The sequence below is a fragment of the Lagopus leucura genome, unplaced genomic scaffold, assembly GCF_019238085.1.
Source record: "Lagopus leucura isolate 7727_CA_CO unplaced genomic scaffold, USGS_WTPT01 Super-Scaffold_100012, whole genome shotgun sequence".
Classification (NCBI taxonomy): domain Eukaryota; kingdom Metazoa; phylum Chordata; class Aves; order Galliformes; family Phasianidae; genus Lagopus; species Lagopus leucura.
In genome coordinates this window covers 9,567,262-9,588,595 of record NW_024962267.1, presented here as the reverse complement: position 1 = coordinate 9,588,595, position 21,334 = coordinate 9,567,262, and the positions used below count along the sequence as shown (strand labels likewise).

The 21,334-nt window shown below is 35.9% G+C and overlaps 1 protein-coding gene across 2 annotated transcripts in view; it reads right to left on the bottom strand.

The window, feature by feature from the left end:
- Positions 1-1,731: 1,731 nt before the first annotated feature.
- ADAM23 (ADAM metallopeptidase domain 23) overlaps positions 1,732-21,334 on the bottom strand; it is a 97,712-nt gene continuing 78,109 nt past the window's right edge. For both annotated transcript variants that reach the window (XM_042874717.1, XM_042874718.1), the window contains 7 exons: positions 20,668-20,773; positions 19,743-19,862; positions 18,802-18,970; positions 17,104-17,215; positions 9,497-9,587; positions 6,069-6,123; positions 1,732-2,141 (listed from right to left, as the gene is read on the bottom strand). In XM_042874717.1, coding sequence (XP_042730651.1) covers positions 1,995-2,141; positions 6,069-6,123; positions 9,497-9,587; positions 17,104-17,215; positions 18,802-18,970; positions 19,743-19,862; positions 20,668-20,773 — 800 coding nt within the window. In that variant the 3' untranslated portion in view covers positions 1,732-1,994. The remainder of the gene's footprint in view (positions 2,142-6,068; positions 6,124-9,496; positions 9,588-17,103; positions 17,216-18,801; positions 18,971-19,742; positions 19,863-20,667; positions 20,774-21,334) is intronic.

Sequence of the window (21,334 nt, the reverse complement as noted above, 5' to 3'; positions counted from 1 at the left end):
AAAATTAGTTCTGCTTCAGGCCAGGCAGGAATTGTTCAGGATATGACTTCCAATATGTACCCATAGCGACTACCTGTGTGCAGCACCTTTAACTCCTAATGTAGTAAGTGTTTAATGTGATTGTTAAAGCTGTTTGAAAACATTTAATAGTAATTGTCAACCAAAACGATACGTAGTAATTCTCTTGTGAGACTGTTGGATTCAACGTTATCATAAGAAATAAAACTGAAATGAGAAAGATTACTTTTTTTTAAAGTCAGTCACAGGAAATCTGCAGCATTTTTCTTAATGCTCTGGCTCCTAAAGCAAACTTAAGAAATGGATTTCCGCTGAAAATAGATGGAATACCTCACGTAACTTCAGTTCTGTAGTTACTAATATCCAACCTTTAAATCAAAAATTACAGAAGTCTTTGCTTCTGGGCTATCAGTTGCAGCAATACAATTTCTAGGTTGCTTCACTTAAATGATTTACTCCGTGTATTTTTTTTTTTAATCAAGTTAAACAGGACGAGCCAGATCTCAAAGGCCTATAAAGGAGTCCTAAACAAGCTCTCTTCATATCTTTCCCATGTCAGACATGCAGGTAGCCTGCTTACTACAGGAGCAGCACAGCTGCCCAGCACTTTTCTGAATAATCTGCTTGTAATTATTTAGATACATCTTGCATACAACACCCCATAAATTATATGCATTTTGTGTATTTTGTAACTAGCTAGGAGAAGCAGAGTGAGAAAGATTTTGTTGTTGTTGTTGTTTGTTTTTTTGCATTATACTTGGAAAAGTCGAATGCAACAAAGAGATACAGGGAGTGCATTAGAAATGTCAGTTATCTTTGCAAGTTGGTTTGAGTAAGCAGAAGGGAAGAAAAACTTATTCCAAGCTTTTAACATTTTGCAAGTATTTTAAGGCTTATTTAAATTTGTATATCGCAGGATCTAGACAACTGGAGGAAAAAAAGCTAGAATTAAAAAAAAAAATCTTGGCACTTCTGTGATTGATTTGAGGGTGTTACTTTCTTACATTATATTACAGAAAATCTGCCAAAAAAATCAGTGAAGAAGGAATCCGGACTTATAGTCAAACAGAGATATGCATTCATACATTTCAATTGTTTTTAGTTTCAAGCACACAAACTTAGGATCTTATCTGTTTGGTGTTAGAACTCCCTGCATCTGCATGCCATTCTCTGCCTTTTTTGAGCAAGTCCAGAGCACTGGCTGTAAAACATGCTACAGAATAAGAGGGGAGCAAAAAAAAAAAAAAAAAACCAAAGAAAAAATCAACATCAAAAATAGATTTACATAAAGAATAGAACCTTTTTATATGGAAATCCTTTTCTGTATATATATATATATATTTATATATATTTATAATCTGTGAAAATGATACATCAAAATCTTATTTCCATATTTACACTTTTTCCTTCTCGGGAGAACTCCATCCATCACTCACTTGCTTCCATATCCAACAGTCTCCTGGTCTGGCAAGACAGTGAGCTCATAGAGCAGGGAGCTCCAAGGCCTGGTGACAAAATGCACTGCGTGGCCGAAGATCAGTTGGAGCCTGCTACCAGCTTCCCAGTGGTTTGTAGTTATTGGGCTGCAGATTCTGCTTGGGGTCAGCTTGCTAGCTTGGTTGTTTATAATGTGAGCCATGCAGGTTACCCTTTCAAAATTAGCTTCTCATGCCACTGGAGTTTGTTAAGAGAAAGGAAGTCATGCGAACGCAAGTGAAGTTAGAGTGCCTGTAGGCTGGAAAAAAATCTCCTGCTATTTCATGATTTTTGAATAGTTCTCTTATTGCACTTGGTCTTTGTCTCTTCCTTTGTTTGAGAAAAGAAAAAAAGAAAACCGATTTTGAAATAGTTTGCTATTAACTTATCAGTTAATAATAACCAGTGAAAGGTGAATGGAGGAAGTATTTTCAACTTATCTCCAAAAGGGACAGTTTTCTCTCTCCTCAATTCAAAACATCTCAATGTTGGGGTTGTAGCTATGGTTTATGTTCTTCCTTATTTAGTTCCTGCACAGCTAAAGATATCATACCCAAAATCCAGTAGTGAAAGAAGCAGCTCTTTGAATTGCATTTCTTCAGATAGGGCCTTGTTGACTTGGATCGAACCTTCGTTTTTTGACATTTCTTCCAGGTTGCATCAAAAGGAATAGGGAAAAACAAGAAAGGCAGATCGTTAGTTAGGTATGACAGGAAGAAAACCAAAGCTGAGGTCATAGTAAAGTAAAAGGCTCACAGTGAGACAGCATGTAACATCTGCAATAAGGAATTCGGTCGTGTGCTTTCTGTAGCATAGTAATAAGCATTAGTTTCTTTATGAAGTTTAAAAATCATGATGGTATACAGGATCTATTTTTGTAGTAGTTGAAGTGGTCTGTATTTGTTGAAATGCTCAAACCATAGTAGTGTGTGTCCACTAGGCCAAGAAAGCATGCATGCATGTGCCTAAGCAAAGTGAGCCAAAAGTAGTATGTAAGCACACAGAGACTTGGGTTCTCAGAGCAGGTGCTCATCTTTGGTTATATCAGAATTTAGTTTGCAAGTTGTATGTGAGGAAGCCTCAAAGTGCCTCTGTGAGCTCTTACCACACTATTGACCACAATTGCTGTGAATCTCATTAAAGTGCAAAATACAGCAAAGACATCATACTCGAAGGAGACTGGACAGTTCTGTAAGTTGTAATCAGAATTTAATGTTAAAAGCAGATAGCAAGCCAGTAGGTGATATCCAGGCTCCTACGATACTGGTATCTACCCTATGTCAAACAGCAAGACATCACAAAGCAACAACAAAAGTTAGGTGCAACCTCCCCGGTATCTGGCTTTATGTGGGGCATCAAGCAAGGGGCTCATGCATTTAGTTGTCCCACTGGGCATATGCACCACTACCGCCACCAAACTGACATGCAAAAAATATGGAACAGGAATTCACAAATTCCCTAAAAGCTACATACCATCCCCAGGATTTCCTATGTTCTGCAGGCCCGCTAACTACTATAACTGCTGAAATATTAGTATACTATAGGCAAAGCTTTCCTTGTGGTTAAGAGACTAACGAATGTGTGCGAAGGCAAATTCTTTTTGAGAAGACTGCTAAAGACTGGTCGTTCCTGGGCATCTTTTGTTTGGTTTTTGAGTACCACTGTCTACATGTTTGTAAGGTGTGTGCTGTTTAAGAATGACTGGCTTTTAAAATATCGTTACGTTCATCTTTCTAACAGTTGCCTTCCACAAGTACTGGAATAACACCCGCTGGGCTAATACGCAATGTCTCAATCCATTCTCTCTGTATAGCAGATACGTTTGAGGCGAGCATATACTTTTTTTTTTTTCTAGGTCAACTTGCTGAAACTGCTGTATTGTAAACAGTACGAATATAATGCCCTCACCCTGCATCTGACCTGACCAAACAATGCTCATTCTCTAGTTTCATCTAGCTGAAATACATACTTTGAGGAATGTGATGCTAATTAAATTACTGTCTTTCTTCACTTAGGATATTCTGGTAACAGTGTGGTACGAGGGTGAAAAAAACCAAACACCTGAGACACCAGAAAAACATCTAAGGTAAGAATGCAAAATAGTCTCTGAAATCCTAAGTATCAGGTACAGTGTGAACAGGGCAACATGGTACACACATGTAAAACATCAACGAGGGCCTGCCACATCTTTCTGCTGTGATCTCAGTGCTTTACAGAGCTGTACAGTAAGGTGCCATCCAAACTTGCCTTACAACTTCATCATGAGTTATCAACCATTTTAATGCTAAAATGAAGACAGCATTCTTAAATCAGCAGATAGAACAAGTTGCTGTCTTCCCATAGAAAATTACAACAAAAAGAAAAACTAGGTGACTATCACATCCTTGGTAGCTGCAGTCCACACCGTTTCATAGCTATGTTTTATAGCAGCACAAGGTTCTTGTACAGCGTTCAGCTAAACATCAAGTAAGCTTCTGCTAAATCTCTGTGGCTCTGGTCCAATCACATCATCTAACTAGACTTATCTCCAGGGCCTGCTTTCATACCTGCCTATTTCTTTGGGCCCATAATCATGCCTAGCTGCACACAACTGAAGTATTTGAAGAACAGGAGCTCTGAGCACTTGGCCCAGGACACAAACAACAGCGCTACGCTGAAATAGCTTTTGACAGGTAGCAGTGCAACCATTGCATAGGTAGAGCCTGCGTCACAAGATGAATCAACTTTTCTGTTAGAAAATCAGTGGAATGTTTTAATGTATGACAATAATTACCTGTGATACACAACTGAAAAAATTAATGAAATAACCTTTAAAATTCTTCCCTCTATCTGAAAAAAAAACAAGTCTGCTCTCTTTAAACAGTGCAGCAAAAGCAATTTGAAAGCTAGGGGCTACAGCAGACCACACAGAAGGGTGCTGCATTTCTTTGTTGTTTCATGTAAAATAAAAAAAAATAATCTGTGAGAACTTTAACTTCTCGCAATTAATATTTTAATGCCTGGTTAAGTAATGACTCTCAGCATTTCAGTCTCTGATCAGACCAGAAAAACACCTAACATAACCAGAATTATAGACTACTGTGAATCAAAAAAGCAGACTACACTGTAAAATGATACAGCTAACACTGTCTGCATAATATGGTTGTCTTTACAAATGAGAAGTATTTCAGAATATTTTTTTAGAAGGCTCAATATATGCAAGAAATACCTTTCTGTGCAATCCTTAGCATTATTTCCCCCTAGTTAGTAATATGGTGACACAGTAAATTACTTTGCAAGTCCTTTTCTTAACTACATAAAAATTTATTCCAAACCGCTAGTTTAATCACTTAAAATAACCAATGTTTTCGTAAGCATTCCTCCTAACGTAGGATTCAAATTCTGGTTTAAGAGATTAAATAAATAACACTTTTCTTGAAAAAAAAACACGATACCTGATTGAAATTAAGAAAACAAGAGGCTAAAATTAGCAGCTTAAAATATTGACCTGCTATTTATTGTAATAGTTAAAAAAAAAAAAAAAAAAGGGAGAAAACACATTGTGTGATTCTAACACTGATGTTTGTGTAGGTAATGGCTGTATCCAGGTCATGCTGCATGTGTTAAGGAAGGGCTGGTAAGGGACTGAAACCTCATTCCTCATCAAGTGTCTTACTGCTTTATCTTGCATAAGCTTTTGGGGTCTACGTGCATTTGCATGGACCAGCTAAAAAAGTAGCATCTATATGGACTGTGCAAGTCTTCAGTCTAACTATTAATCCTCTGCTTAAAAAACAGAAAGCTTGAGCTCTAGCCAAGAAACAATTGCTGGAACTATACAGAATGGTACCTATGATCAGTTCTTCACTGTCAGTGAAGTGATACAATGAGAAGCAGCTTTTCATGTGCTTTCCCCTAGTATTGATTCTTAGCAGCACTGCTTCATTACTAGAAATGGTCGTAATACTGTTAAAGCCAGCAACAAAGCATTTAATTGTCTTGTACTGCTTTCCAAGAATGAATATACGCTAGAAAAATAAGCAATCATATGTCCCTTAAACTGACATTGCAGCAGCCAATACAAAAAGCCCACATTAAAAACTACTCTCACTGTAAAAACGTCCTTCCTAGATCAGTCCTGTATAAAATGTCATATACTGAAATCTTGCACAGATTTGCTACATTGAAATGAATGTCATGTTTTGTGAATACCGTATTTCTACGTACTTCCCAGCAGAGTAGAGAGAAATATGTAGTGCAGTTTAAAATCCAACAGCTTTACAAGTACTATCCAGGCTCAACTGAAGTAAAATCTACATCCTAACGAGGTTTCCTCTCAAAGCCTTTAACTCCAAGCCAGAAATGTTTAATGAGACTCTTATATCCCTGAAAATTCAATTAGTCAAACTTTTTTCTTCCTTAGCCTATCCACACATCAACTTGATTAGAAAAATTAATCTAGAATTCATTCTTGGAACTGGAAGTCTTAACCTCATTTCTCTAAGCTTGCATCAAGCCGCCTTTTATGCTTCCCCCTCAAGCCTCCCCCCACCCCATCTCAGTTCATGAACAAAGTTTGCTTAGTTGCAGCTTACGTTTGATTTGGACTTGACACCACAGTACCGTATGTTCATATGAAAATCTGATAACCTGTGAAACAGAAATCACATCTCCCAGTTTGTAAAGCATTAGCTACCTTCTCTCGTATTTGCAGAGACTAAACATATTGCTTGCTTTTAAAGGACACATTAAAATCCTCATCTGTCTCTCCAGATAGATTTGAAGCGAAGTATGAGAGGGTCTACATGTGCTAGCCCTCTTTTGTACACAAGTTGAAAAGCCACCAACCCCCAAAAGAAACATGCACTTCAAGCTGTGAGCTAGGCCAGGCCGGTGTGTTTGAGGTTCTGCTACAGAATGAGCACTTGTGTCTTGCTCTTATAAGAGCAGCTTCAAGAGACTTTTCCAATACAGATTCTCTACAGAAATAACAATTTTCTACAAATACACAGGCAAAGGACTGACAGCAGGATGCAAAGTGGAACATTTGTGAGAGTAGCTGAAGGGAGGCAAAGCACAAAGAAGAAGTTATCAAATATTGCATTATTTAAGACAGGGAGGAATTGTCTAACCATCTCTGCTCGTGCAAACTTTCGAGTGTATGCATACCCACACTGCTTGCAATGCCAGCAGCTGCTACAGAAGGGCTGCAGTTTGTTAAAGCATGAGCTAGCTTACAAAGGGGAAGAAAACACCTAAAGTTTTTGTGTTTTAATGAGTTGTAGCGTGCTGTCAACAAATTATATTTTGCATTACAAGTTTGTTATTCAGGAGTAAATACTGTGTCAGAAAAATATAGATGCTATTAAAACACATCTCTGACATCAGAACATTGGTCCAAAAGAAAACTCAGTTCTTTCAGCAAAATGTACTTGTGGTGTTCCTAACGTTAACAGTTGAGAAGTCTATATGTGATTGTTCTCAAAAAGGAAAGCTTTTAACAGAAATATTAACACAAGTCTCACAGAAAATTTGGTTGTATTTAGTTGAAAAGCTAATTGCACTGAAGCATTAAAAAAAAACCCAACAAATCAGTTTGACAGCTTACCTGACTTTTTCTGTGTTGCTTACATACTTTGTTTAGGGAAAAAGAGAATTATTTCCTATAATTTAGCATCTTCTGGGATACGTTTAAAAAAAAGTGCATCAATTAGTTAATGCTACAGAATATGCCCAGTAGGTACTGAAATTCTGAGGGAAAGCTCAATGCTTAGACTGCACCTACACATAAAGACATCTTCCAATCTATCAGTTTCAGTCTCTCCCACAGCTGAATCCAGATCTGTTACTTAATACTCTAAAATACAGACCTCACTGGAATCCCTTGCTTTGAGTAATAGACAAGATGAAGTAACACAACAAATCAAATGTTCATTAACAATTTTTTTAAAAATTGTTTATAAATATGAAAAACATTTATCTCAGAAATACTATAAGACTACAAAAACTATATGGGACCATATTAAAATTTTGGTGCTTTGAGATACGCTGTGGCAGCTACAAGTACTAGAGGCTGACCCAGGGATGTTGACTGTACAAACAGGGGGACTTAAATTATTTAACCAAGAAGGAGCTGTAAAAAAAATAACCAAACAAAACCAGAAGCTCAAGGTAAGTAAATCTATCAGCAGGTGTTAAAAAGATAACCTACCTATGCTTAAAAAATAACGATTAACTGAGGATTTTTTGAAATGTTGGATAAGATCTGTTCTTACTGAAGGTGAGGAGCCTGGAACACCAGTGCTGCGACTCGTGCCAGTGCCAACGGGATGCACAGGGAGCGCTGCCGTCCCTGCTCACCGCCAGCTCTGCTGCATCGCTCGGAGCCCAGAACAGCCGTGGGAGAAATGCCAGAAAGAATGCAGCAGGTCCTGGGTCCTTCTGAAAGCACCAACACTGGAAAGCAGTTCCACAGGAGGTAAGAACTGTGTTTTCAGAAGAAAGGGCAAACTGTTTTGTTTTCACCTGGGCTGAGAGATAGCTGCATTTTTCTTCTATATGCATGTGTCATTATGGCCACCGGATCCTAAGAAAATGAAATACTCAAAAATAAGACAACGAATGTTTTTAGGTGACTTTGAAACTGAATGAACAGATAAGCAGGCCTGATCTTTATTTTCTATTCTGATAAACTTCTTAATCAATTAAGAAACTTTTTTTTTCTACTTCTCAACTCAGATATAGAATATGAATACGGACCATATATTACGTTCTTTCAATAATTATAAAACCCCAATTGAGGAATTAGCTTGTCTTATTATGGCTCCTTTTAATTCACATTATTGAAAAGCAATAGCAAAAAATATCATGAGAAATTACTTGTTGCTGTGCTTAGCACTGATTTTTAAGGCTAAAAAACCACTGGTTCTAAATTAAGGCCCTCTTTAACAAAAATTGGACGGTGTGTGCATACAGACTTCCCACTGCCAGAAAAACAAGAACATTTGTTCTCTTCTTTAAGACTTAAGACTCTTCTTTAACAGTTATGAGTAGAATGACTGTAGTCATTCCACGTGTAACTCTTGATAAGAGCTGCTACTTGCTCTTGATAATAAAGCACATTGAATTGAAATGGGTGAGAACAGTTTTCATTTTCCAAAGAGCTTTCAAAATGTTCTCTCAAAACCTAAGCTGAAATTCTTTAAAAAGTCGTGAGTCAATAATAATACAAAAAAAAAAAAAAAAAAAAAAATCAGCAACAAGAGCCAGAAGTTAGCCCCAGTATTTCTGAGACAGCTGTTTCAGCAAGACACTTTTTTTACTTAAACTATTCACCTACTGCCAGTACACAGCATTTTCACATAAGAAAAACTAATATTTAAAAAACCATAGTTTTAATGTACTATAATGTATATATAGTGTATATATATATATATATATATATATGTATATATAAAATGTACTGTTCGTCCCAAGTGAACAGACTTAAGTAATCATGGAATTGAAGGGACCGCAAGAGATCATAAAGTCCAATCTCCTGTAAAGCAGGTCCCTATCACAGGTTGCACAGGTCAGTCACTGCTACCTGCTCAGTCAAATTCATAGGCAAAGAAAGGTATTGTCTGCTGCAGAGGGAAGGTTAATCTTGAGGAAGCCATAGCTGTTAGCAGTTAGAAATTTATCATTTGGATTTTTTAAACCCTTGTATTCATTTTCTCTTGAAAGAGAATGACACCACTAGCTGGAAGTGAAAACAAGAGTTTGCTTGCTAACTGTAGATGAACTCACGAATGTTAAATTGTTTCTTTTGTGGCTGTTCAACTTTGCACCCTGATGACGTTGGCTAGTTTTGAATCCATTTCTTCTGCTTGTTAAGCACGTGTGTAAATTTCTCTCTTTAGTTTACTGTCAATTGCATAGGAGTTAACTCAAAACTCTTGTAGCAGGAACTCAACATTCAGTGATGAAAGCAAGAAATAGAACTGCCAGAGCCACTGAAGAGAAGACATGCGGCATTGCTTACTTAAAGCCCCATCCTGTCCCCCCAAGGACAATAGCTGCTACCAGGATGGCACCAGCGATGGAGCCTATTATAAGATTGGTGGCACTAGGACCTGTGATAAAGGATTACGGTAAGAAAGATGTAAAAAAAACAACCACTATATTCACATAAAGTGAAGCAACTTAAAGGGTAGTCAACAAGTTAAGAAATGTAGACAGCACGCACAGGGTGATGTCTGTAGACAATTTCAGCAGGCCCAATTTACTTTTAACAAGAGAATGAAGAAATCTGTTGGTCTCTGCACTGTGGGCTATGTTAACTTCTACCATAGATAAACATCTAGTATTAGAGGGAAAATTCCACTTTTCCTGTTATCTAGTTAATTGATTTTCAATTAAGACATTTTCAACTGAGATGTTTGTGAAGAATTACTTAACTTAAAGGTAAAAGTATAAATGCTGTATGTTTTATGACTACAGCAAATGGGAGGGAATAAAAAAATCACAACCCCCTACTTAATACAGACTGTGAAAGGTGGTAGATGCTTTAATTTGAGCTGACAGTATCTAGCACCACTTGCTGAGGCCAGACTTTCCCTAGTTATGTCAATGCTAAGTTTACAAACAATTCTTGACAAAGGAAAGGATTACATAATAAGGACAGAAGTTGACATAAAAGCTGCATTCCCATTAAGCTTTCCAAACATCAAAGCGTGTCTTCATCACATCTTCAAGAAGCTACTTAACAACAAAGTAGGGGAAGGGTGGAGCAGGAAAAAAAGAGCAACAAAAAGCAGCAGCACAAAATATATTTGTGCACTTTTCTGAGGAGGAAGAGAACACCTAAATAAGAAATTCATAACTGAACCTTAAGTGCTCTACTTTCACAGAGTGCAAGAAAACAGACAATACAATTGAGCATTTTACCATTTTAATTGCTCTGCACAAAAAAAAAAAGCCTATTGAGCAGTCTTTGATGTAAAGGTAATTGCATTGCGTCTGAGCTCAAGGCAAATCGAAACCAACACAACAGTTCTTTTGCAATATATTGCATACTGTGTTTAAACATTTAAATATTCAGGAGTAGTCTTTAGAAACAGTTCTTAGCTCCTCCTCTCCCAGTCTCTGAAAATCAAAGTTTCAACACAGCAATAAAATGACGCTGAGTTTTGAATGTTATATGACAGCTAACATAAGGAAGAAAAAGGAGTAGCCAGAGGTCAGCAAAGGAAGGACAGCTGTAGTAGTTTGACATTTTAACCTTCTGCCAGGCCCCAGACACTACAAAAAGAAAGTACCCCAGGGTCTAGGATTTAGAGCTGTGACCTAACTTCACTGTATCCATCTCGGACTTGCTGTATCAGTGCTCTGGGATACACCAGTAGCTAAACAAAAACTAAGCCCTCAGTTTATGTTAGTAACACTAATCAGAATGAAACAATTACTCTGCAAACACGTCATGAAGTGATGCTGAAAATAAGCATGATTTATCACTATAAATAAGTAGGCATAAAACTCAGGTAAAATAAAAAAGTACTTTCCCCTCATCTTTCATGGGGGGGGGGAAAAAAAAACAACAAAAAACTACCTTGTATTCTGCCATGAACTTCAGTTAATACTTTCCTTTCTGAGGGCTACACATTTACTTCAAGAAGAATGATTATTTGCTACAAGGAAGCATAGCAAAATTATATGAGGCTTAAACAGTATCCCAAGCCTTTGTTTCAAAAAATTGCTTCCTGCAATTCATACAAAAAGAATATTTAGTAATATTAATAAAAAACTGGAAAGAAATAGAGTGAGCTTTACAGGTATGAGCAGTACACAAACTTCACAACAGTAATTAAAAGGTAATTTTTCATGATTTAGAAAATACCTTGCATAGACTTACCTTTGAAGTCTCACCTGGCTCTAAATTAATAGGAGTGAGTATGGTGCAGGGTAAATGAATGCCATTTGATGGGCACTGTACTCCCAATTAAGGCTTGCTTTCAACATTTCACGACCTAATGAGCTATTGTATCCAACTTGGATGTATGGCTTACTCTGGATTTTATCAAATGATTGCACACAACAAAAGACTGCAAACACAGAAACTAACTGACCTATAAAAAATTCTAGAAACCTTGTTAAAAACTCTATAAAGCTGATTTCTTTCCAGACATAGAATGCTCTCTTTCCACAGAAAAAAAATATAGGGATTAGAATATAAATTAAATATGGATTAGAATATAAATTACATCTTTATCCAATTTATTAAATGGCCACTTTTTAACATCTCTCCTCTGACTGCGTTACCTGGTTGTTAAATATTTGAAAAAAGACTGTGGAAAAATTCAATGAAAATTCAGACAGAAGAGAGATCTGAGACAGGTTAAGTTAATGCACAAGTTACCAAACTGTGTTAAATAATAAATGAATCCTAAGCAGCCATTTTTCATAGAATGGTTATGGTTGGAAGAGACTTTTAAAGATATCATCCACTCTTCCTGCTATGGGCAGGGGCACCTCTCACTTGGCCAGGTTGCTCAAAGCGCCATCCAACCTGCTTTTGAATACTCCCAATACTGAAGCATCTACAACTTCCCCAGGCAACCTGTTCCACTGCCTGACCACCCTCATTGTACAAATGTATTTCTTATATCCGATCTAAATTTATCTCCTTTCAGTTTTAAAACCATTGCCCCTCGTGTTGCTACAGGGCCTGGTAATCTCCATCTTTCCTGCAAGCCCTGTATACATATATAAGAATCAAATAGCCACTGATTGAGTTAATAGGCAAACACTTAAGATTCCAGTTCCCCAAAATTATGAAGATGGTAAAAACTGCTTATATGTATTCACATATGAATTCTATACTTCAGTATTCTACTGTCTCATGGTAACGGAATACTAGAAACAGAATAACTGGAAGCCTTACTGTAAAATAATTTGTTTATATATACTACTAAATATAATATACTATACTACTATATATACTATTAGCTAATAGTTATCAGACTAAAAAGCCACAAAGAACATGTTTCTGCTTTTTATCAAATAGCCCAGGTCACCCTGATTCTATTTTGCGAAGTAATTACAAACATACTTTTTTTTTCCCCATTGTTTTCTGAATTTGGTGTAATGTAAACATTCAGACATTTAATTTCACTGTGACAATTAAAAATTCACAAACTCATTTGTTTTATGCCCCACATTATCCCAGACAGGAGAAGGTTCAACACTGCATGAGCAAATCAGACGACACAAACACAGTCAAGTCACAGACAAATACGATCACCACATGACAAAGCTAAAGGGGTAAATACACAGGGGGCTCAGGTGCATACGGTTACCTCACACACTAGGCACCAAACATAAAACTCAAACTACGAAAAATGCTTACTCTATTCCCCACCCTGTGCCTCCAAAAATCACCCCCAAGGCCAGAATGGTCCCTGCCACTGCACCTATTAGCCTGTTAGTGGCCATGCTCACTGTGTGGAGGGAAAAGGGAAGATTTTTTAAGAAAAGGATCACATCATATATGTCTGAAATGAAAACATGAAATAATTCCTCAAAGGAATACTTTATAAGCTTTTGTCTGGTAAACAATTCAAGCCTCTTAGCAAACTCTCATTTACCAAATACTGTAGCTTTAAAAATTCAGATATAAGTTTTGTCTTACTTGAATGCCTGCAAATATTTCAGCGAGAAGTTTTCCCATAAATGTAAGACTACTTCTTTTAGCTTGTGATAGTATTCTTGTTTACTTAAACAGGGAACATCTTCAACTTACTGCTTTACTAAGTTTAAAACAGCCAAAACATAAATGAATCACCAACAAGAAAATTTCCTTTTGGTCATCAGAAACATACTGTATCCATAGTATATAACTAAGCAAATGAAAACTGTTCATTTAGAAACAGTTCTTTTGTGTGGGGAAAAAAAACACCAAAAAATGATTTAAATTAATTCCTTTACTTGTTTGCAGTATTTTCCTCTGTAACTGTATTTACCACTCTACATTATATAAATAGAAAGACATACAACACCTTTTAAAGGGTAAAACTGACCCTGGAACTGTGCTTCTGCACAACGTTCTGCACTTCAGTATGTTTACAGAGCCTTAATATGCTGAGGCCTTATTTCTCATTTTTGGAAGAAACTTTTTGAGAAAAAAAAAATCTTTATTTCATACGTTGCAAAAAAAAAAAAAAAAAAAAGTTAAAATGTTGATAGATTCATTGCATCATAATTGAACATAAACAAGCATATGAATTCTCTAATGGGAACTTTTTCAGGGACAAAGACTATATCATCTTCATGCTGGGAGTCTCTTTTGAAATTGCTTCTTAATTTTGTTTGTTTCATATACACAGACACACACACACACACACATACACTTGAGACATAAGTTCTCATGTTAAAAACAAACAAACAGTATTCCACTAGTCAAACAAAGTCCCAGTTCCATAAATGACAATGCCAAGAAAGACCCTGTGTGTATATGGAGTCCCACCAACTTCAAAACCATTAGCCAACACTGTAAAGGAATTCAAAGTTTCTGCAGTAGACAAACACTAGCAGCAGGAGCTCCTTCCCAAAACACCTACCATCCTGAGCTGCTCTCCTGTGGGTCTGCTGGTACGGTAGGTTGCAGAGTTTAGACTAATTGAAGACGTATGTATAAATATACTTAAGGACCACTAATTTTTAAATCCTCAAATACAGTATAGAGGCACCAGTAATTGATGGATGATGCAGAATTCTTAAAAGTGCAGCAAAAAACTGAAATTATCGGCTATCATAATACTAGATAAACAAATACCAGTACTATTTTCCTATACGTAGTTAAAACATAGTAAGAAAAATGCGTGGAAAAAGCGTGAAAAGTTTTAAAGCAATTTGAGTTTTCACATCTCTGAAAAGCTATATAACCTCTCCCTAAATAATTACCTTCTTTTACCATAAGGTAAGTAGCTGAAACCAGACGAAATTAAAGCCCTCAACTCAGTAATGTACCAGGGCTCCTGACTTAAGCAAATCTTTTCCCAAAGCTTTTGACATTGTGCAAAGAGGATTCTGGTTTATTTACTTTTTTCCCCCTCTTCTATCAAAGTATAACACTTCCAACAGAGGTACTAAATTTAATGCAAAGAGCTCATCAAGAGGTTGCTCTTGTAAGAAAGAGCTGGTGTCTGTACTTGTATGTGGTATAAGGAAATAGGTAGATGGAAGTAATCTGGATTTATTTCAAATGATGATTTGTAACAGAACTGTAGAAGGACTAGAAAACATTTGCCAGGGTTCATGTAAAAAATATTGCTACTACAATACAAAATAGCTTTCTACTTTTTTGCAGGTACTTCCTGGGAGATTTCAGTCTGAATCTGTCAAATATCTAAACTTCTGACAGTCAAAACTCAACACACCTGCTGCCGTAAGTGACAAACTTGCTTATTGTAAAGAAGAAAATAGATCCAACATTTTCTAATACAGAGGAAAATAAGTACATCTACAGTGTGATACTTGAAAACTTTTTCCATTTTCTTTACATGTGGACATGTGCTTTGAAGAGCAAGAAAAACATAATTCACTGTTTTCCACTCATGAGAATATAATTGCTTTAAACTCTCATGCATTTACTGCAGTCAGTAACCATGATCAAAACTGCAAAAATTGAAGGTTTGACACACAGGTATGGCTATTACCTCTGCCTATGCCTGATTTCTTGCATTTGCTTGAGTTCAGAAAGTCAGATTATATTCATACTAGATATCACTCTCTGATGTTGGATTTGGTTGAGATGTGATGATGTTCTCATAATTGACTCTATATTCTATTTTTTTTTTTAGTTTTGAGAAAAGAAGACTGGTTCTGTCTCTGAAATATAACAAATTTAGGGCTAAGGAAAAATGAGTATTTTGGTTTCTGTCTCAGACTTGTACACTGGCAATGACAAAGGAAGCACTGATAAAATAATGGAAATTATTTTAGTACTCTGGATCTTTTCAGAACTATAGAAAATTATTTCTGTATTCTGTTGACATCATCTCTCAATGGAATCCTCTGTTAACATACCTAAGGAGTTTATAGTATCTGTCAGTATTCAGGTTCCTAAATTCATTTGTAGGTGATTCAACATCAATAAATTACTATAAGAACATACAAAAATAATTCCTTTTTTGAAATTCTTTGAATCACGTAACAAAAATATTCTCCCTCTTTTCAGTGGAGTCCACTGAAAACTGGAGTATAAACTACATGTCTGTCCATTTGAAATTATACCAATTAGTTTCAATTACCAGAATCTAACCAAGATGAATATACCTCCTCTGTTGCTTTTTTTTTTTTTTTTTTTTTTTTTTTTTCTCTAAACAGGATGAAATAACTGCTTAGGATTTGGAAATCAGCAACACAGTACTTCAGAGTTTATAAGCAGTGTTTCAACATTAGGAAAGTGGAATGATAAGAATCTCTGTAAGACAGCGTACGAACAGGCAGCTCTATAAAGAACTGCAGCAGGGTTAGGTGTCCAGGAAGTACCTGCAAATATTTGCAAAGAGAAATCCAGACTGTTCTACACAGCTTCCTTCATGCTAGGAACCTGTTCTGAGATGGCCTCTTCCACAGTTCTTGGTAAAGCTCTACTGGAACCCACTGGACCAAAAGATTATGGCAGACCTGACAGAACTGGAGCAACTCTAGAGGGACACACCAAAATTCTGCCTCCTCATCATAGAATCACAGAGTATCCCCAGTTTGAAAGGAGCCAACAAAGGTCATTGAGTCCAACTCCTCTGAAACCCTGGACACTTCAAAGAATGATCAACTGCAGTGTAAGTACTACATTTTTAAGCTTCTTTTCATCAGCTTTATAGAATGGTCTGAAGACTTCAGAAATGCAATTTAGCTGCAAAATTTTGTTCAGGTTTATAATTTGCTTATTGCTTTATCTGTAAACACATAATTCTGGATGAAGACAGTCTGATAAGGGCAATGTCCTGATGACAGGAAAAGTTTAAAAACCTTAGACAGCCCAAGGCAGACAAGTCAAAGAGAATCTCAGATGCCTTTCTTCCTCTTTGGAAAACATTTTTGATTAACTATTTCCTCAATAACTCCTCATATTCAGCTGAACTGAATACCTTCTATATAAACAAGAGTAAGCAATAATGGTTGTAAGAATAATAAAAGTCCTGAATTTTTTTTTTTCCTATCCCTTGAAATCTCAATGCCCCAGAACCAAAGCTGTTTTCACCAGGAACACTCCACTTCTTCCTATTTCTTATTCCACAGTATCAGAATTATGTGAGAATGGCTAAGGGAAGTGGAAATCTCTAATAAAATATAAATACTCAGACATGTAAAGTAGAAGAGCTACATTTAGTGAGCTTCCAATCACACACACACAAAAAAAAACACCCTGAAAAAAAGATAAAAAAATAAAAATAAAAATAAGAAACTGCATATTGCTACCTATTGAGATCTCCCCAAAATGTAAATTAGAAAAATAGTTGAATCAATTCTCAAAGGAGGAAGACCTACATCATTTACATGAAGCAGAATTTTACTGTGGTACTGACACACACACGCACAAAGAGTAATAAATATTTGAAATAATATCAAAACTGAAATCACACAAACCCTTGGATCCTTCATCTTTCTTGTTACCAGTATCCCTGATAGGATCATCAATACTGCAGTCTGTCCCAGCCCAGGAGAAATTACAAATACAAGTGGCTTCATTACTGCAGACCTGGAAAAGAAAATAATAAAATATAGTTAAAAAGCAATTGCTGTTACTTAAATTTATTTAACAAGTAATTAGGTAGTTAATTTATGGAATAAAAACTTATCTGTTCATATGTTATAGCAATCGCACTCAATGTTTAGAAAGACTATAACAATGCAACAATGCACCAGTAGCCTGTAAGTTTGCTTTAACCTTCTAAATATACTTATATGCTAGGAAAAGTATAAATATACTTGTATGCTAGTTCCCAGTGATTCCATCATCATTTGCACAGGATGTAAGAGACAACAAATCTGATCCACTAACAAATTACCTACAGTCATTAGAGCTTCAGTCTGGACGTCCTGAAAGAATACAAACATTCATATTTAAAAATGTTCAAGATTTGGTCATGCTTTACAGCCTCTGTTTTACAGTCTCTTTCCATACAGAAAAACTAAGATTTTCAGTGCATTTGTCATCATGAGAGGATGTGAGAATTAGACAAAACAAAGAAGGAAGTTTGACTGTTTGACTGAGGGATTCAAAGGAAAATCAACTGTTAGGTACCAGCTAATAATATCTTTTGGACACTGGAACACAATATCAGAAAGTCAGACTAAGTAATGTGTGCACGAAGGATTAGAAATAGCATCTGTGATTTGTTTGTCTGTTGTTTTTTTTTTTTCATTCAACTTTTATCTTACTCTGCTTCTTGAAATATTCACTGGAGAAACTTATCTAGAAAGATGATAACAAATGCATCTTATTACAGGTTTGAACAACTGAAGTATTCTTTAAGAATAACTTGAAACGGAAAAGGTATCAGAGGTGTCTGACTAGTGCTGCTTTTCAAACATACCAAGATTTCTAGATCTCTTCTTGATCCTCTACATTCCATTTTTATAGTTTTTCTTAACTTTGCAGGGCTCAGATTCGCCTCTCATTTTCAGTTACACATAACAAGAAAAAAAAGCCTTTTATGTACAAAATTCAGATCCTTAGGCAACTATCACAGGCTCACTGAATCCTACACTGGAGAGATTTTTAACAGTCTTACCATTAAGACTTACAGCAGTGGATCTGTTCTTCAAAACATTAGCATCTGAAGACAGACAAACTTACGGGTAGAAAAATATAATGCACCTGAGTGTAAAATGCTATAATTTGTGTATGTTCATGAAGTATGTTCATATCATCTCTGTTTAGGTTCAGCCTTTTACAATTTTAATTAAGTCGTCAGGTATAATACAGGACCAACTTCATAAAGGCATTAGTATACAGGAAGAACTTTAAGATGAGAAGTAGCTTGAAATATGGATAACGTTTTACAGAAGTCTTTACAATAACTGATGTAAAACTTTCCTGATAATACAGCAACACTCTGGATATAGCTGCAGGTCTAATTTGATGATATTTTAGAAAGCAAAGTTGTCTCTGCTTCACAGAATGGCAACGTTCCCCAGAATCTTAACATGTTTTGTTTGTTTTTCAGATCAACGGGTCTCAGGAATGCTTGCAAGCAGAAAACACCACAGGGTACACATTAAGATCACATCTAGCAAAGAGAGCTGGAGAGGCTCAGCTGCAAACTGCAGACACAGACTCACCCCATGACCGGAACAGACTTTTCCATTCGAACCAATGGGACAGCTGCTTATGTTCAAGGACTGAATTGGCAGGCACTTTTTGTCCAGACACATCATTTGAGGACCGCATGGAGCTCCATCCTCTACATAACCTAAATCTGTATCATCATCTAAAAGAACATGAGCACCACTAGGAGAAATAAGTTTTAAGGTAATATTAGTATTATGACTGCAGTCTTTTGAAAATATTAAACATGTCAGTGTAGATAGTAAAATCCTCATGACTTTCTCACATTAAAGCATATGGGAAGATCAAACAAAATTACAATCTTTGTCCATAGCACGGACAAAGTGTTGAAGTAGTTGGACCAAAAAGAAGTCTAGATAATGAAGCAAATACACAATTTTGTGGAATAACAGAAGACTTAAGAATCATTGATTACTCAGGTTCTATCTCTCTAATAGAGCACTCTCTGCATGACAGTAATTTTGACAATATCTTTAAAATATAAATCCAGTAGTGTGCACAGTAAACTAAAACCTATTTACCTGCCCTCTAAATGAACTGTAGCTTAAGATCTTACCTGGTCACCACTCTTCACAATTCCCTTTCTCTCAACCATCACTTTTTGTACAGTTATTTCTCTGCAGATATTATCTTTAATCTATGGGTCTTTGGCAGTTACAATTATTTTTTTCCAGAAAAATATAATGCTGAACATCAAACTCTCAACCACGCAACTTTGCTACTGTGGAGTCCAGATAGAAGGGTTGAGAGGGCAGCCCACTTTTCACCCTTTTTAAATATGAAATATTTTCTCTTAGTCACAAGAAACACCACTCAGAATAATAATTTCACTGTAAGATATCAATTATTTTTAAATAATATATTTATACATTTATCTTCATTTAACTAGATTTGACAGACCAAAATCATCTTGAAACACTGCAGTGTCTTTTACCTGCAGTCTACTATTCGTCCTTGATGATAAAAAGAATTTGGGATAACTTCTCCTTGAACTTGACCAACTCGTGGAACTTTAGTAAGATTAGTGCAGAGCAAAAAGCCACAGAAAACATCGCTGTAAAAACAAAAACAGAAGAGTTATGAAGTAGACTTGCAAAAAAAGAAAGACTAGATACAATGCTGCTAATGACAGCAGGTAATACATTGCCATAAGCCAGACAGCAGACATTCAGAGTATAAGTTTGGAACTACAGTACTACTGACAAGAGGCAGAAACAAGTAGGCGTGCATTGTAATGTGCCAGTGAGCAATATTTATATCACATTCACGTGAACAACAACTCATCCACGTTCTGTACTACAATGGAAAGGAACCAAACCGTACGCAGCTTCGTAACACCAGGCTACATCACATTTTCGTACATTTAACATCTTTGACATTTTTCATTAATGTGAAGTTTGAATTTTTAATTGCTTTTTATTTCACTTGCAGGAACACAGAAACATAGTAATAATAATGCGCAGAGCGCGTGTGTTAATTTTGGTAAAGTACATTCTTTATTTGTGGATTTTTTTAATAAGTATTTATACATACAAAATATATATACACACCAAATCTCAGGCATTTGGATATAAAAGTGTGACTTTTTGCTGCCTCAGCCCCTACTTTCTCTGAGAACATTAAAATTATTTTATACTCTTCTTTTTTTTTTTAATCTGGAATTCTTTAAACGCATATTGCTGAGTCGCACATGGATTCTTCAGAAACACCTATGGTACTTTTTCAAGCTGCAAACATTGTGAAGGGGAGAAGATTCAAAATAATGCAAAACACTGCTGAATTACGGATGAAAAAGTAAAAAATACACCAATATTAATCTTTCTTTTTGACAGAAATCAGCTCTACTAAGCCAAACTTACTGTTTGCTACACTGAATCCATCGGTCTCCATCCTTTCCACAGTTTCCTTTTTTTGTGCCTTCTGTATTAAGCTTCTCATAGCAAAATTTGTCAGATCCTGAAGACTCTGATGAACAAAAAAAAAAAAATAAATTTCACAGGTTATGAAAGTCTGCACAATATTTTATTGCAGCAGTTTTCTGGTATGGGAATACCAAACACACCAAAACCACCTACAAATGGCTTTTCTAAGGTAACCCTCAGTGTTTACAGTCTGCTTGGAACTATTCTAAAAATCAATCCTTTCAGTGACTGTATTGTTTTCTTCACTTGGATTTATCTGTAGTCTAATTTTGTCTACTTCTTAACATCTGCATATAACATTAATCTAACTTTTTCCACTGCAGAAAACAACAAAAAAGGGTAAATAAGATTCATTTGCAGTAAAATCAATGTACAGAAAACAAAACAAATGATAGAAATATAAACGTGTGAGATGCAAACAAATTAGTTAACAAAACTTCTATTGTTTTTAATATTATCAATAAAATAAGCATCAGAGGGCAGCATAACACATAAAAAGGCATCAGAACACAAAGAAAATGTTATCTCCATCCAATTTTACACCTATATAGCATATTTTATATTGTGCTAAGATAGACAAGAAATGTTAAAGCTATATTTCTCC